This window comes from Cryptotermes secundus, unplaced genomic scaffold (genome assembly GCF_002891405.2).
Source record: "Cryptotermes secundus unplaced genomic scaffold, Csec_1.0 scaffold325, whole genome shotgun sequence".
In the NCBI taxonomy this organism is placed as follows: Eukaryota; Metazoa; Arthropoda; class Insecta; order Blattodea; family Kalotermitidae; genus Cryptotermes; species Cryptotermes secundus.
In genome coordinates, this window is record NW_019735464.1 from 1129026 (window position 1) to 1147753 (window position 18728).

The 18728-nt window shown below is 35.6% G+C and overlaps 1 protein-coding gene across 22 annotated transcripts in view; it reads left to right on the plus strand.

Moving 5' to 3' along the window:
• Positions 1-5219, plus strand: part of LOC111869317 (calcium/calmodulin-dependent protein kinase type II alpha chain) — a 364630-nt gene extending 359411 nt beyond the window's left edge. For all 22 annotated transcript variants that reach the window (XM_023860740.2, XM_023860744.2, XM_023860749.2 and 19 more), the window contains one exon: positions 565-5219. In XM_023860740.2, coding sequence (XP_023716508.1) covers positions 565-697 — 133 coding nt within the window. In that variant the 3' untranslated portion in view covers positions 698-5219. The remainder of the gene's footprint in view (positions 1-564) is intronic.
• Positions 5220-18728: the final 13509 nt, after the last annotated feature.

The following is an 18728-nucleotide window of genomic DNA, read 5'->3' on the forward strand; positions in this document are numbered from 1 at the left end:
TCATCATTCTCTTTATTCCATGAATGAATATTATCAACATAATTGGTCATAAGTGTGTAAATTTGTAATGTATTTAATTCAGTTAATATAGGTAATTTAAATAAAATTGTATTAATTCAAGTTTTATAGTAAGTTGTTTTTATATTATGTTTATTAATTAAAATCTTAATAAATTTTTTACTTTATATTATTATTTATGTTAATCGATTAATGTAAGTGATTTTGATTATGTGACTCATATAATTTTATATATGTATTTTGATATGTCTATTTTCAAGGGGACCATTTCCACTTCCTATGTTTGTTACTTGTATAGATATATGGAAGATAAAGGAAATGTATGAATGAATGAATGAATGTAATCTTGTAAGTGGATATCAACTTTTGTTGGAACATGGGACTTCCATCTTCAGAGTTCCTCTGAAATACTGGTACCCACCTACAAGACACTGCAGCATCAGAAGCCAGAAGACCACAATCTGAACAGTCACTACTGTGCACACCTCAAAACTTGCACTACACATTCACTTGATGTCCATTTATTCTTTATTGTTGTTATTTCAGGCAGGGTCAAGCCCACACCCAGCAGTCAGAGGAGACTAGAGTGTGGCACAAACGTGACAACAAGTGGCAGAACGTTCATTTTCACCGTTCTGGTGTGACTGGTTCCTCACCTTTTACTTTTGCCCACAAATAGAAACATATGAGGCATTGTCTTCTCTGGGACAAAACTGCAAATGAAATAAAATCAACAATGAGAAGAGTATTCAAATATTGCTTCTTTGATGCCCATTTGCACCAACCTCCGTTAAACTAAACTGTAACTGGTGCTTAGTAGGATCAAGAAGGAGGTACACATGCCAATCAAGACAGATGTGTATGATATGAGGCATAGTGGTAGGAGGGAATTCTGTCAGCACCCTGAACAAAGGAAGGGGTGGGGAGAACTCTTATGTAAACTAAACACCACCAAATAATAATGTACATACATAACAAAATTGGAGAGGTGGAATGTTTTATTGTTTCATAATACAGATGGCTCTGTAAATAATTATATTTATTTTATATAATAATCAAGAAGAAACTGCAAAGTGGGTTCCATGTCTTTGCCAATTATTTGGCTGATGTTTTACTATGTTTATCTCTAAAATTTTTAATATTTTTTGTAAGATCAGAGGTTAGATTTTAATGTACTTACTGGAGAAACCAATTGACACAGTTTTAGTTTGTGGTGGAATAACAGGTAAGGAAGATGACATTTATAAAAACTGGAGTATGCTGAATGAGATAAAATATACACAATACTGCATCTATCAAGCAGAAAACTGTTAACGTTTAACGGACTTTGGTGCAATACGTGCAATATGTACACTAATATGTATTACATAGTAAGAAGCTTTCAACAACTTTAGTATGGTAAGAGATTTTTTGCAATTTGATGTTGGCTGTCTTGTTAAGGTGAACATGAGAAACTAAATCATCTCAGTTCTGTCTATGATTAGAAGTATGAAGATGTCAATGAATCATTTCACGTAATATTGTAAAGCAAGAATTTGCGTGAACTTCCTTACCACCTATTTGTATTTCAAAATGCTTTGACAAATGGAAAGGGGGAAAATTTTTGTCATGCTTTTTCTGGTTATGCTGACTATTTATGGAAATATAGCATGTATTTGTTTTCTCCTCCAGTATGAGCAGTTGCCAAAACAGTATTGAAATGTAAGAACAAGATGTGCATGTGTGAGATTAAAACTTCATAAATGAATACTACTGAGATATAGAACAAAAAAGTTACATCTTTATGTGAAAATTACAAAACTTTTATCTGTCTTCAGACTGAAATTTGTTATAAACGAAATTTGCACATTTATTTGAGGCTCCTCTATTTTAGGAATCCTTTGTTACTTTCCCCTGTAAGGTTGTATCATTTGTCAAGGAATCTTACTACGTATGTAAGTCTATACTATCGTCAAAGGACAACCAAGCTTTTGAATGTAATTGCTATTAACAGAAAAGAAGACCACCACTTTTTTTATCATTGCAAATAGCATAATTAGTCATTATTATTCATAAGAAAGAGTGTGCAATTCTCCAATTGCGTTTAATGTTTAGATGTTTTCAGATATGAAATATGACTGTATGCCCCTTTCTCTGTCATTGTTATGGAATTCAGTTCTATGAACTGATATCTTAATTGTTTGGCCTAATTGTCATCATGATAATATTATAGCATATTCTAAGACGATTCCAATTTAGTAAAAGAAATAACTTCTGAGAGAAAGGCAAGTGATGATTATAGAGAAGTATCTTTACTTCTAAGCAGAAAAAGTAATGTTGAAAAATAACTATTGACTAATTAGAATCTTCTAATTGTACTTAAATGTTTATCTAAAATATTATATATAACAATTTTAAATCAAAAAATTCTTTTTTTATATATAATATTAATTAGAAACAGGTTTCTTCTAACTGCTTCACTGTCAAGTTTCATAATGTGAGAAACCTATTCTTTGCTATGCTGCTGAGTACAGATTAGTGAGTTAAATATCTTCTTGTAATATAAGATTATAATATCAAGTTATTTCTTGTGAAATTTTTATGTAATTCAGGACTGAAATAACTGTGTTTTCACAGTGAAAGGAATTATATGCAAGTACTACTTTCTTTCCCTTTTCATTTGACATAATAAATTATGACGGATTTTAGAAGTGGAGTACGTACTGTTGTAAAATAGCCTACTTGATTTTTTGTTTATTTGTTGCTTTTTTAAAGCAAAAGATTTCAAAGCTTGTTGTTGCAATTTAATTGATGGTTGCACCTGATGCACTTTGTTATTAGTTCTGTTAGATCTTTTAGTAATGTACTTTTATCTGTGATTGCATTTTAAAAATATTAATCATGATTTTTAATTACCTTCAGCACTAGTTCTATGGATACAGTTCAAATATTCCCAATATGAACAAGAGACATCACCCATTTATGAAAGTATTGAGCAGCCATGTATAGTTCTTCCCACAATGTTTGAGAGATGAAGTAAACCACTTGAAGAGGCATGGAAGGTCAGATACAGCAGAAGCATATACCCTTTAAGATAAAAACTGCACAAATACTATTCAGCTAACTCTATGTGTAAAAGAGTAATAAATAAACAAACATATTATTACAATTGTTTGTTGTTAATACAATGTGAGTTTTGTTTATGCCTTGAATATTCATAAAGAAATATTATAAAATACATATCAGCAGTGACGAAGCATGTCACCTGTTGAAACAGCTCACACTGTTAGTTTAACATAGCTGTTTCTACCATCAGTTATGCTAGCACATGATTCCGGATGGCAGTGCATGTCAAATTTTCCTTTTGTTTTCCAGATGAGCTTGAATGTTCAAAGTGAATATGTAGAAGACTTTTCTGTGTATATATATATATATTTTTTTTTTTGTTGCTGTTGATTTAGATTTGTGTGGTAAAGTGATATTTGACAATGAGCCCAATGTTTTCACAATTGTAGGAATATTATTACCCCACATGCTGCCATGCCTCTCAGCAGAAGGAGGTGATTGTGATGGTTTACTCCAACTCTTAAACATTATGGGACTAATAATGTGACAGACTGTTGTCCAATGCAGATTTGGTTATACAAGTAAACACAAATGCAAAAAAATATTTGCTAAAAATGCAAAATTTTAATATGAAATCTTTTCCTGTCCACAACCCTAAAACATTGTAATTCGGTCATCCCAATTTCAAGGTAATGCCTTTACCTCCTAATAACACACTGGTTCTGCAACCTATGGACCATGGAGTGATTGAGACACTTAATCTTATTACACTCAAAACATCTATAGGCATGCAATCCAAATGTAGTTTCTGTGATTTTGATAACTTAGAGCAGTATAGGTAGGGTCATATGTTTGAGAGAGAGTGTGTGTATGTGTGTGTATGCATATAAAAACTTTGTGTTGCTAGGTATTAATGGGAGACTATGTGGCTGCATTCACATATCCTCATTTAACCCATAAAGTATTAAATTTGTCCAACATGGACTTACCTAACATGCTGTTCTTGAGGAACCTGACACCTGCACTGGACAGTGGTTTACTGTAATGTTTTAATTAAACAAAATGAAGACTGTTACAATGTTACCAATTGCAACAAACAGAATGCAAATTCTTTGGATAGCAAGAAGTTTTATTATGCTTTAATTCGGTTCCTATAAAAATCAGTAAGAAGGCATCTGGTGTGGACTATTCTTATACACTGCAATTATTTTTGTGTTTTTACAGAAATTTTAATTAGCTGTAATTCTCACTGATTATGTTATTATTCATAAGAGGAAAATATCTGTCTTCTACTTGCATGTACTGATATTTCAAAGTCCTCATATTCATCGCCATTATGTAATTAACTTTTCTGTTAATAGAGTGACACAACCCTCCCACATTTAAATGCAGTGCATTACACTTGATCCATTGTAATAATTAATTATACATATGTGTATGTATATCAGGTCACCAGTCAGACGGTAGGATCAAATGTGAAAATTATTACACCATTTTTACTTACAATATTCGCATGAATGGTTATAAAAATTATATTGTGATAATTTATTCATCTTTTATGTTTATATATTGAACACTGATGAATGTTAAATATGGCTCTAGTGTTGCTACTTTGTGTTCATGATTCAACAAAAGAAGTGAAGCCCTTTGAGCACTCCTTAACCCCCCNCTCAGCATTCTATCTACTATATTATGTTGTGACAGTTGTTCACAAAATAATGCCAGTGATTGTTATCTGATTATTTTGGAAACTCTTTTTTAATATATGTCTTTGCCATTTTAGGTTAGTGATTGCTTGTTATTATAATGTAATTGTGGCAAAGATCTATTGAAGGAGAGTTGATATTAGAACCTTTTTATCACTTTTATTTTTTCAGTTAAAATTGTGATTCAGCTTAATTTTATTAAGTGATGTTATATATGTGTAAAGCCATTAATTATCTGTAAAACCACAGTCAAGAATGTTGTAAATCTGCTCATCTAGCTGGCAGTATTATTAAACATAAAAGAGTATTTACCAGAAAATCATCATTACCAGCCACATATGCATTATACAGCCCACAAGCTGTATTTATTTACCCACAAACAGAAATCTTTTATCAGTTAGTTTGGTATTCTACAGTTACTATGAAAGTTGTCTAAGAGCAAAATAAGAATCTCTAAAGAATATGACACAGTTATGTATGATTTTAAGCTTCCACAGCTAACAAATGCATTAAAATTTTCTAGGGCAATCAGCCATGACAATGTTGAACTGAAAACCAAATTTTCAGAGATAACCTTGGTCTCCATCTCTGGCACACTGAGTACTTACAGGATGATCTAGGTGGTGGTGGATTGGACACATCACTTTTTAAATTTATCTTCATGAAGGAATTTCTTCAGTCCATAGGATTTGAGCTAGTTCCTGCTTAACTTCTTTCCAAAAACAGAACAATGGAAGTTAAAAATACAGGCTCCTCTCACAAAACAAAATGTAATTATTACTTGAGGTTAATTGACATCTATATTAATTAAGAAATATGGGCTGCGCCATAGCTCAAGCTGGCTTCCCACTGTGGCAGTCCGGGTTCGATCCCGGGTCTGGTCAAGTGGGATTTGTGGTGGACAAAGTGGCGCTGGGGCGGGTTTTCTCCGAGTAGTTCAGTTTCCCCTGCCAAATTCTCCATCATAATCACCCAGGGCAGGCTACAATAGGCCAATCAGTGGCCACTGTGCCGAGTGGACCCAGTTGGACTCCAGCCCCCACTAAGCAAATCGATACGTTCCTCCGAAACGTCGGTTAACACCACATATACACGGTGCCAAATCCCAGAAGACTGCTTTCTTCATAGTCACTGCCGTGAAAGCCTCAAATCTTATATAGGATTCTTGTTTGACTTTTTCTGTAGTGTACTCTCTAGGCTTTATTTATGGAACAGGTTGGAATTATTGTATAATATGCTTACTATGCTCTGTTAGAAAGTGATTGTGATGTTTTGTTTGCCTTTTACCCCTGTTACTTAGGCCATGAACAGTAGTTTTGATGCAGAGAGGAGATCAGTTAACATTAATGTCTGCTGCCATATAAGGAGGCAATTATCTCCCACTCAAGTCAGTGGGAATTCATCTAAAACAATGTTGTGGGTTTAATCTCATACTTTCCATTATTCAACTTTTCAACTGCTACAGGACTTGTCAATTGGTTTCAAACTTTTATTTGCAATGTCTTCTCTAACTGCCAAATGAAAAGAAATAATTTTATCTTGTAGATTTTCTGATGTTGCATCATATATAATACTGTCCCTTCTCTAATACATATAGAAAACCGACAATATGTTGATATATGAAACATGAGCAATGAGATATGTGAGAAATATTTGGCAACGTGGTAAAAGCAAATATACATAGTACATTCAGATCTAAAATTGCTGTTTTAAATGTACTGAGTTCCTCCATGTATAAAAAGATGTTATATATACAGATGTCACCAACTGTGTTAATTTTAAAGTAAGAATAGTCACATTTTAACTCATATGCATTTCCTGACTAAATGTGTTCATAAAAACCTTCCATGTTTCTGTCAAAGGCTTCCATAATATATCAGCGCTCCATGAACTGTACTATGTATCATGGTGTACTGAAAGAACATCCTTAACAGAATACAGTTTCAGTAAATAGGAATATTATTATTTAGAGAGATGAGGGAGACCTTCAGAATTAATATACTCATAATCTGACAAACATTCATTGTGTTTCATGAACATTAATTAGATAGCATTTGCATATGATATTGTTTCACCAGAAAATATTTTGCATTTTAGTGTGTAGCCTCTCTCACATATTTTCTACATAAGATGACTGCATTACAACATATTTCTTTGGGAAGTCAGTAATTATTTTCTTAATTTAAAATGGTTCTTTTCTTTCCAGAAATGATAGCGATGGATTGGTATTCCACTGTGCAAGAATGGTGAACTTTTCTGATGCATTCAATTTATGGTCTTCACTGAACCTGAGTGGCCACCTTGCATATGTAACCTAACCTAACCACATCTCCACCCTCACTTCAACCCTGAAGGTGGAGGCAGCACATTCCTCCAAAATATTAGTATCCACCATAAGATAAAATAATANTAAAAATATAGATTTTTAAAGAATAATAATAAAAATAATTTTTTTTTTTTTTTGCTGCACATGCAAATAATAATAATACTAACAATTATACTATATTTAAAATTTGTTTGGGTAGAACATTCCTGGCTCCGAATATGTCAGCATCCCTGCAGACAACATTAGCAGCTGCTGCACATCTAGCAGAGGGATAATTTTTAGATGTGGAACAAACATTGAACAATGCAAAGTCTCTGATATACCGAGCAGGAACTCGGAGACCAACAATTTCCAGAACAGAAGGGCCGAATTTCGAGCCAGAATAAACGTGAAATTCAGCCCTTCTGTTCTGGAAATAATAATAATAATTAAAGACTACATAGTATCACCGTCCAGAAGACCATAATTTGAAAACATACTGCCATGAAAACATGATTGATAATGCTAAAGTAATAATACCAGTGGTTTAGCAGTATTAAATGGTGCTTGGAAGTTTTCACACACTTAACCAAGTGAACAAGATTCTTAACTGTCACATCTTTTTGATGCTTCTTTAATTCTTGGCTTTCAAATTAACATGACCCTCACTCACTTCATTTGAAAACTGTTCCTTATGTGGAATTACATATACTTTAAAGTGCTATAATGGGAATGCCTGTTTGGTTGCATGACTAAGATTCAGGTTGTCTTAGGTTCTGAACCATGGGAATTGTTCTGATTATTCTGACTAGCTATGGCTACTTAATCAAGAGGCTGAATATTTGCATGTGTCAAACAGGGGTAATATGATATGTGAATACTAACAGTGATTAAGTTCTTCCTTATGGTGGCACATTTATATTGTTACCCCACAAAATTACATATATGGAAATCAAAATGATTACAAAACTGTCATTAGTGCCTGAAAGATATGTCAAAGTAAAGAGGTAAAGTTGTCCCTGTGCTTAATTAATTAAGCATCGTGCCATGAAAACGTTTTTGGGAGAGCAAGTATAGCTCCACCATTCTTGACCTTGGCACTTGATGGAGGTGAGTGGTCAGCTTCATGCCCAGGCCATTATATTGACTGATCTCTCCTGGCCCAAATTTTAATAATCCCATAATCACACAAAGTAGCTGTTGCACAAGTGTGCTCTGAAGAGCCATTTGCTACAAGTAATACAGATTAGATCACACTAGAAGCAAAAGAAGAAATTAAATAATGCAAGAGGTGCACAGTCTGTGCCACAATCTTAGCAATTTATCCAAAGGCATTTATGTGGTGTTTATAGTTAGCAAAGTGACAATAGATTATTGTACTTTTCTGCTACCTATCATCAATCTCCATTTTCATCTTTCTTGAACATATGTGACAGCCATAGTAGGCTAGCACATTATCACATTCTAGGTCCTTAGATCTGACATTGGCAGGACTGAAAGAATAGGGAGTTTTATAAATATGTATAGTAACACTGTTTCCTTCTGAATTAGCATGTTCCTGACATCAGACTGCTCATTTTCTGAATTTTAGATTGTGCTATGGAATGTTGTTTGTCATACTTTGTATTTCAGAAGCACTACCTAAAGTAACAGTGTGCCTTGCATTCACTTTACGTTGTCAGGGCTTACTCCCAGTTCTCATTGCTCTCTTCTTGATCCTTGAATCTGGAGTGCCATGATTGATTAAAATATCATTGTTATTAAAGATATGTCTTTATTTTGGATTAATAAGCTCTCTATTTCGTGCATATTTATTAATAATAATTCTTGAAATATATGATGTATGTTTATTTTACATGTATCCATTGCAGTATTTGAATAGGTTTAACATAAGAATGCTACACCCATCCATAAAAATCTACATAGCTTCTCTTGCTAGGCAGCTTCTTTTGCATACATTCAGTACATTACATTGTATTGCAATCACTGGATAAGAAATGAAGGAGCTTCATGTGCCAGATTTTGAGACATGTTCTGTTTCTCAGTGGGCGCACTAAGAGACAGAGTAAATTATTCTGTTTGTCCATTACAGTACCAAAAGCCATATAAAATTAGGAGTTGGAAATATTCTTTATTGTGAAGTGTGTGTATAGAATTCTTAATTGTTATTAGTATTGTCAAACTTTGTACAGTGTAAAACCTTCAGGAAATAATATTTGCTCACCCAAGTCATGTTTTACATCCCTATGACATATAATTTATTACACTATATTCTAGGTCAGGAAACTTTTGGAAATCAAATTGCATTGTCATTTACACTTCTTCATTTGCCTTGCATTAATAATACTTTTCTACATTTGTTTCCATGTATTTAAAAGTACCTTATTTACATGTGTCACAGTCATCAAGTGGCAACTGCAAATGAACACTTATGCTTGCATAAATTTGTTATTAGAATCCAAATTTTTATAATCTGTTGTGAAATATTATGACACTGTCCTAGTATTTCACTTGTTAAATGTGCAATATGTACACATGGAAAAACTGTTGTTTTGATTTCACGCATTTAAGATACTTACATGTTTTTAGTCATAACTTTATTGTTCATTTACAATCTCCACTGTTACGTAAATATTGTCATGTTATCTTTGCCTATGTGAGACACTGGTGGTTACATACACTCTCACCATTAAATAATGGGAACATTGCCTGAGACTTTTCCTGGTTTGTAGATATGAGTGCGTGTCATCTTGCTATATTAAGTCATAGTTGATATGCAGAAAAGAAACATCTTTAATGTACTTTATCCCTCAGAGTATTTCTACTTTTGTTGTCTTCTCTCAGATTTTTTCCTGACAACAATCTTTTATGGAAATAAAAACCATACATAAAATTATGACCTCAAGTTACAAAGATAGATATCCTCTCCTTTTATCCATACACTTCCTTCTGTTGCTGTTACATGTGTAGATGAAATATCCTGATTTCAGAATATGTGTTACCTAATACGAAACACATTATCCCTTTTTCAAAAATAAGACCAGTGATGAGACAATATTAAGAATTGAAGCTCCAGTCTGACATGATTTTATTAAGCTTGTTCTGTTCACATATGCAGTGGCATCAGAAGCTTTACTTGGAGAAGGAAAGTAGGAAAGCTCCAAATATATAATCAGCATTCTCAGGAGTAGGAACTGTAACATATTAATATATATAAATGTGGAGTGGGATAGATTTCATTTTATGATACTAATATTAAAACTTGTCATAATTAGAATGATCGAGATAAGGAGGATGAGGTGGGCAGGACATGTAGCATGAATAGGGGAGAAGAGGAATGCATATAGGATATTGGTGGGAAAGCCAGAAGGAGAGATACAACTGGGAAGACCATGGCATAGGTGGGTGGACAATATTAAAATGGATCTTAGAGAGATAAGTTGGGATGATATGAATTGGATTGATCTGGCTCAGGATAGGGCCCAGTGGATGGCTCTTGTGAACACAATAATGAACCTTTGGGTTCCATAAAATGCTGGGAAATTCTTGAATAGCTGCAGAATTGGTGGCTCCTCAAGAAGGGCTCAGCTCCATGAATAAGTAAGTAAGTAATATTGAAAAGCACAATAGACCACTGTAGGTCGCGGTGCAAGGGCTGAGAAGGCCCACCCCTTATACAGGTATGTATAATACTGAAATTTGTCAGAGTAGTTTTGTTCAATTATTATGTATACAATGATACTGAGACTCTATTGTGAAAATAAGGTATTGTAGTTATAAAAACTGATAAATAATGAATGAGCTTAAAATCTTACTGAGGGATTTATAATCCATAAATTTGTTCTGTGACTGATTACATAATCAGTCCACTTTTAATATTGTGATGTTCTTCCACAAGAAGATGCTCCACTTACATCACATTCATCATGCTGTACCAGGAAAATTCCAACATAATTAAGGAATTATCCCTTAAAACATCTTGCATAACTACTGAATAATAGTAGTAGTGTTCCATGTAGAATATGATAAAAAAGAAAGTACAGCTATCCCTGTAACAGGCCATGAAGGCCCACAGCATTGTGAGACGTCAAGGCTCCTACATTTTCTAGACAGTCGGCTCAGATGTGGCAGTGAGATTGTCAGCCTTACTCACTGTCTGGCCGCCCTTTACCCCCAAGAAGATTCCAGGTAATCACTTCTGTTACAAAGTGAGTTGGCCCCAGGGACATAGTGCAGCTGGAAAGAATAGGTCAATTGAAAAATCCAATGACTTCATCAGGAATTTAACCCACGATCTTCCAGCTTGTAGCATAATTAGGTTTTGTGAAAATGATGCTCATGATAGGATGCCCATAGCTGGTAAGATAAATACTAGTTCTCCATTACTAAAGGAGATTTTCTTTCCTGAACAAAGCTTTCCTTCTCAGTAGTCGAAACATGTGTCAATGATATGCATTTTATAGCGTTTATCGCATTCTATTCACTTGAAGTGTAATGTTATTACATTGGATATGGGACGGCCTGGCTTCATAATATACAGTCCACTCATGGATAATGCATGGATTCTCTGCTTGTAAGTGTCCAATGTGAAGTCCAAGCTTCTTGTGTGTCATCCACAAACAAAGAAGATATTTTTATGATTCTGTTTCCCGTTGGCTCAAAATTTTTGATGCAAAGTGTGAGCCTGCAGAAAACATTTCAATAAAGAAATGGACTATTTTAACTTCCTTTGATTTTATCACATCAGTTGAAATCTCATTTTCAGGTTTTCCAATGTAGAGGTCTCAAAGGATAATTTTTTAAAGAAAGATCCCTTTGAGGACAGAGGGAAGACGCTCATGATAATTGTTTCCTTCAATCTGCCACATCTTGAAGGGCTTAAGTCATTTTTCTGAATGCTCTTCAAAAACTGTAAATTCCCAGACCACATTCCCCTTCTGTCAGAACACTGCCTATGAAGGTAACAAATCTTCAGGGCAAAAGAAATACATATGTGAATTAGCAGCATAGGGAGATCTTATTCTGTCTGTTGTTGCATATGTTATAAAATGGGGAACACAGTAGCATAGTTGGTTGAAGCACTATGTTACAAGCTTCAAGGTAGCGGGTTCCATTCCCAGTGAGGTCATCAGATTTTTCAATTGACCTGATACTTCCAGCTGCATTATTGCACTGGGGTTGTTGCAGTCTCTAACAGAAATGAGTATGAGGTCTTCTGGGGGGTAAAGGGTGGGTGGCATGTAAGGCTGACAAACTCACCGCCATTTATGAGCTGATTGTCTAGAAAATGTGGGAGCCTCGATGTCTCACAAGACTGTGGGCTTCCATGGTCTGTTACAAGGATAGCTGTATTTTTTTTTTGTGCTATACGAAGTGTGGGGACAGTGCACATTTAATAGCAATACATTTCATTTGTCTCCTTTGTATGTCACGTCTGTTAATCAAATTCATCCTCATCAAAGTTGTCTTCGCAGTGAATCCATTGGTCTGGCCACTTGAAGTGCATGTGGTACACCTGTTTCAAGACATTTAATTCCCAATCCACACTTTGAATGAATTCTGGCATGTCCAGAAATCACTTTTTATTTTGCAGGACAAAAATCATTAGGTAGTAAATGAGATGAGTACATATGAGCCAATGGGATGCTATGCTTGGTTAAGATCTCCCTCATGAAGAAAGTTAAGCAGGATGGTGCATTGCCATGAAGTAACATCCAAGAACCTGACTTTCATTTTTCACGACATTTGTACTAAACTGTATGTCTTAAAACATTCCAGAATATCCAAATTAAATATGAAACTAGCTGTCACCAGAAGTCACAGACATAAAATTTTCTTAGTAATGGGCAGCTGGGGTGTGGATCATCTTCAACAGAAATTTCTCTGATTTTAAATCAAATCACATATCTTGCAGTCACTGCTTTCAAGTCCATACAAAGTTTTATCCAACCACCTCTCAAGGTTAAGTCCATACATAGATGAAATTATTGCGGATCATCACTGTGGGTTTCGACATAGCAGAGGAACTACTGATCAGATTTTTTGCATTCATCAGATACTGGAGAAAAAGTGAGAATACAAAGAGATAGTACATCATCTATTCATAGATTTCAAGAATGTCTATGATCCAGTTAGACAAAAGTATTGCACAATATTTTCATAGAGTTGTAGGTACCCATGAAACTAGTTATGCTGATTAAAATATGTTTAAATGAAACCTATAATAAAGTTTGTATTTATAAATATTTGCCTGATAATTATCTTATCCAAAATGATCTAAAACAAGGAGATGCTTTATTCCTATTGCATTTAAACTCTGCTTTAGAATATGCCATTTGGAAGGTCGAGGAAAACCAGGTGAGACTGAAATTGGATGGGACACATCAGCTGCTGGTCTATGCTGATGGTGTAAATGTATTGGAAGATAATATAAGTACCATAAAGAAAAACACAGAACTGTAAATGACACTGGTAAGGAGGTTGGTGTAGAAGTAAACGTAGAGAACATTATATGGTGCTGTCTTGCAAACAGAATGCTGGACAAAATCATAACATAAAGGTTGCTAACAGGTCGTTTGAAAATGTGACACAGTTTAAATATTTTTGAATGACAGTAATAAATAAAAATTTGTTTCATGAAGAAATTAAGAGGAGATTTAATTTGGGTAATCCTTGCTACCATTCAGTCCGGAAGCTTTTGTCTTCTCATCTGCTGTCTAGAAACGTAAAAATCATAATATACTTGTACAAAACTATAATTTTGCCTGTGGTTGTGTATGGGTTGGAAACTTGCTCTCTGACATTAAAGGAAGGTGTTTGAGGACAAGGAAAAGGGGCCTGATGTCCAGCCCTCCCTGTCTGTGCCCATGTACATCCCCTAATGCTTTTATTACTCACATGTCACCTGTCATCTTGAGTGCGAAGAATTAACCCTCGATGTTTGAATTTAACACCTGTTGACAAAGCAATATAACAATATTCTACCGACAGCCTAACGATCTATAATAATTGTCTTCCACGATATTTCAGATGGACAGTACTGTATCACAGGGTTAGGAAAGTCTCTTATCTTTTGATAGGTGGGAGTGAGAGAGAGAGGGGGTTACTAATAAGTCATGCAAGTCTCAAAAGTACCGTAATGTTTTCTGTTTGCTATAGGGATACGAGTTAAGCGCCAGCCAACCAGCAAGCAAACGGTGTTCGACCATAGAGACCGATAGAGACATTGTTCCGAGGACGCGCTCTCGCCGCTTGGGCCGCATACCGAGAGAAGAGACCGCCTCTTCTCGCCCCCTCTCAAGAAGGGAGCTTTTCAAGTCGATTTGTGGCGAGGTCAGGTGTAGTTGTGTAGTGTTGTGTGGAATTTAATACATGTACAACGATTAACAGAGGACATCACTGCAACAATGGTGGTAAGTTCAACATAATTGTTCGTAACTTGTAACGGTCAATCCAACGAATATCAAAACCAGGAGTCGTGTGACTTTTTGCGGTTCATAGGTTCTGCTCGTTAGAATCCTATCTGGGCTAACTCCACAAAGCTGAGTATATACTGAGAAGCTAATTCCTGTAGTCGCTCAGCTGGTCAAGAAATTACATCACCTTTTATGGAACCCAAATTTTCGCAATAGCCATGAACCCTATCCTGAACCAAATTAATTTAGACAAACTTTAATACCTTGTTTCCTTAAAATCTATCTTAACATTATCCCCATTTATTCCTAGGTCTCCTCAGTGTTCTATCTCGCTCTGGTTTTCGACCAAAATTTTATACGCGTTTCTTAGAGCTTGCATGCGTGCTACTTGCATTACCCGTCTCGTCTTCCATGATTTTATCACCCCACGTCTCTAATTACACGTTTTTTCCCAGCTGCATAAGAAATCCTATGAGATGAACAGAGCGAACTTTTCCGTCCGCAGAAATTATCTACAGCAAATCGTGTGTCCAGATACGTGTATTTTTGTGTGGGTATTTTAAAAATACGTAATCTTGAATTGAAACATGTATTTTTCCCCGCAGAGCTAGGCGGAAATCAACGACTAGGTTCACGCTCTTCCGTATTTGCTGTCAACGTAAGAGCTACCGGTGTGTAATTCATGAGCATTTTCAGAAGCGTATTTAATATTTCGTTTCGGAAAATTGTGAAAAGTCAGTTAACTAAACTAAATTGTATTGAAATAATTTCGTAATCAGCTACTCTATAGTATAGTATACTGGATCTTTCATCACATATTTCTTTATCTGATGATCCATATTTTCGACATATTTTATTATCATTCAAGATATTTCGGAACCGTCTAAACCTATGTGAATTTCTCTGGATATAGATAGAGCAGCTCTGTACGTTTTAATGAGACATCGGATGAAGGACGTGTCAGGTACAAACCTATGGTTTTATTCTTTACAGTGCCCATGTGTATACCGCAAATTTCTGCTTATGTGCTGCTCACGTTATGGGATTCACTTTAATTATCGCAATGTACGAGTATACGCTGCGTCTACTGGGCTCTGCTTGCCTCTTGCTCTCACGCTGTTTCTTACTAGACTTATTTTTCGACTCTGAAGATGGAGGCGATATATTTTTTCGAAAAGTCGGTTAACTTTAAACGGACTACACTACATTATATCCCAGAAGACAGCATTCTTCATAACCACCGCTATGAGAACTTCAAATCCTACACAGGAAATAAATATATCTAAATTTGTAGGGCCGGTCACGGTAGCCGAGCGGTCTAAGGCATGCAATGTCTTCGCTCGCTCGGAAATCGGGATCGTGGGTTCGAATCCCACACAAGGTGTTTGTATGCGTTTATTTTGTTTTGTGTTTTCCTGTGTTATGTAGAGGCCTTGCGATGAGCTGTTCACTGATCTAAGAAGACCTACCCTCTGTAAAAATGATCAATGAAACTGAGAAATCATCCCTGGGCTCCGAAGAGGATGCGAGGGGAAGAACAAAATTCCAGGATAAATTCATCCGAGATCAATTATAAATCGTATCTGCACAGAATCCATAGCTAAAATATTATATCATGTGGCTCTCTTTAAACTGTATTGGAGTATCGCATGGTTTAAAAGGCACCAATATTATGTACTGATAGGGAAGGTGTTTAAAATAACTTTCTACTCTTCAGTCACGACTTCTCAATCACGAACGAGGAGACAAATAAGTTTAGGTCGACAAATGAAATTGTCTAAGCCCCATCGTTGATTGTTACATGATGTTTTAATCATAGACGATAAATTTGTGTGTACCACACGAGGAAGTTACGATCGGCGGGTGGGGGGACTTCTCTCACGCAGTCTTAGAACTGTAGATTTCATATCTTCACAAATCTATCTATGTGCCGGTCCTAATAATTTTTCAGGATAATAATTTCTTATTTTCGCCACGACCCGAATAGCCCAATAGGTTGGTCCCTGACATACTCTATCAATATTCCTCAGATCCGCCGCACTTCTCCTCTTTCATGAGAAAGTACAATATATCTCCCCGTTTCTTATCCGTAGACCTGAAGATGAAATTATGAACTGTATTTTTTTATTGTTTTGTATGTGTTCGAAATTTGGTCTCGTATTCTCAGGGATAAACACTGAAGATGTCAAGAACGAAGAGCTGAAGAAGACGTTTAAACCTAGGAAAAATGAAGTAAAACGCAATGAAGAAAATACAAAGTACATAGAACCTCATGGTCTGAACCCATTGCCCAACATTATCAGGATAATTAAAATAAAAAGGATGTTCTGTAAACGTAGCACGAAAGGGGAAATGAAAAGCGAAGATAGAATTTTGGTCGGAAAAAATTTAAGGAACGCAAGTATTAGTTGATAGTGCGTAGACGCAAGGAAAATATTAATACAGATGTTAGAGAAACAGGCTGTGATGTTGTGAGCTGAATTGAACTCTCTCAGAATGACAGGATTCTGTGTGCATGGCGATAAACCTTCTTGATCCATAAAAGAGAGGCATATCTTGACCAGCTGAATGATTACAAAATTGCTGGCTACACCATATTGTTAATTAAACTATAATTTTCGCTGATTCGTAGCATGAAATCAGATGGACTTAGATCAGGAACAGTAGTTAGCGCTGGCGTCTCTCCCAACTCAGAAGTTCGACGACCGCTGTGTTACTATTGATAGCATGAAATTTAAAATTAGGCCTACAGACGTGGGGTTATATGACATTAATAGTAGGTTTCATGAAAATGCCTCAGTTGGTTCAAAAGTTATTAGGGCGGATACACACACGAATATGACGCCATATACCTTTCTTTCATTTATTATAATAATAAGTGAAGTAGGCTAACCAACAGAAGGAATAAGGGCAACAAGAAAGAAATACCACGATAACCATTCCCAGAAATGTTATGGGACTGCCGGCTATGAAGCTGACTTCTCTAGGGTGAAACAATTATTTATACAGAGAAACCTAGTTTAAAGTACTTCCTAGTTGTCCCTCTCGCGGGTACTATTGGCTCCACTGACTTCGTAACTGGGGCGCTGAAAGCGGTCCAGTGGCCTCTCCATTGGTACAGATCGTTGACGTATACAACGCGTTGACTTCTGATATATGCAAATTTGAATTTGTTTCTCTAATTACTGAATCAGGTTGGTGGGTCCTCTGTCACCAGGATGTCCTCTGGTTACGGACTGAGGAGACGGCCTCCGGATATGGACTTTGTTGCGAAAATAGAGGATAGGCAGTTGCGGACAACTGATAAGGGGTGGGCCTCCAAATAGATGAATGGGCGGGAATCAACAACTCCTCGCAGTAACAAAAAAGCTGGCATGTTACAAATTGTTACACGGGGCCTGGAATTTAAAATATACAAAACTATAATTTTACGTTTTGTTTTAATAAGTGTGAAACTTGTTCTTTCGTGTTAAGGAAAAAGCATACAGGACATCTGATAATGAAATGTTAAGACAATATTTAGATTTTGGAGGATGGAATTAAAAGGGGGTTGCAGAAATCTGCATAACTGCTTCATAATTTGTATTCCTCGTTGAATATTAATAAGGTAAACAAATCAATGGTAGTGAGAAATGCAAGTCATGTAGTACGCATGGAGAGATGACAAATGCATAGAAAATTTTAATCGAGAAATCACAAATGAAGAGACCATTTGGGAAACTTAGGTGTAAATGGGAGGCTAATATTAAAATGTATCTTGTAGAAATATGCCTTGAAAGTGTGGACTAGATTCATCTGGCTCAGGATAGGTTTCAGTAGTGAGCTCTTCTCAATTCTGTACTGAAATTTCAGATTCCATAAAAGAAGATAATTTCTTGACTAGCTGTGACTGATGGCCTCTCAATAATAAGTTTCCTTCATGGAGTCATTTAATAATAAGTGCTAATCAATGTGAAATTCTGCGGACTTATAAAATCTGTATATAGCTACAGTACTAGTGCGATCGTGTCAACTTCACCAGTGGTTACCATATGTACCACGTGATTTGCCACTAAATATTTCTGCATCCTACCACAGACAGCATTTATGTGTTTCGTATGATTATGAGAACAGACAGCGATAACTTCCCTACACATCAGCCGATTGGCAGTTCTAATGGAGATGTGCTGTTTTCTGTAAAGCAGGAACTCAGTTTCTAAATATTATTTAAAGAGTTATCCCAGTGTTAAATCAAAATTT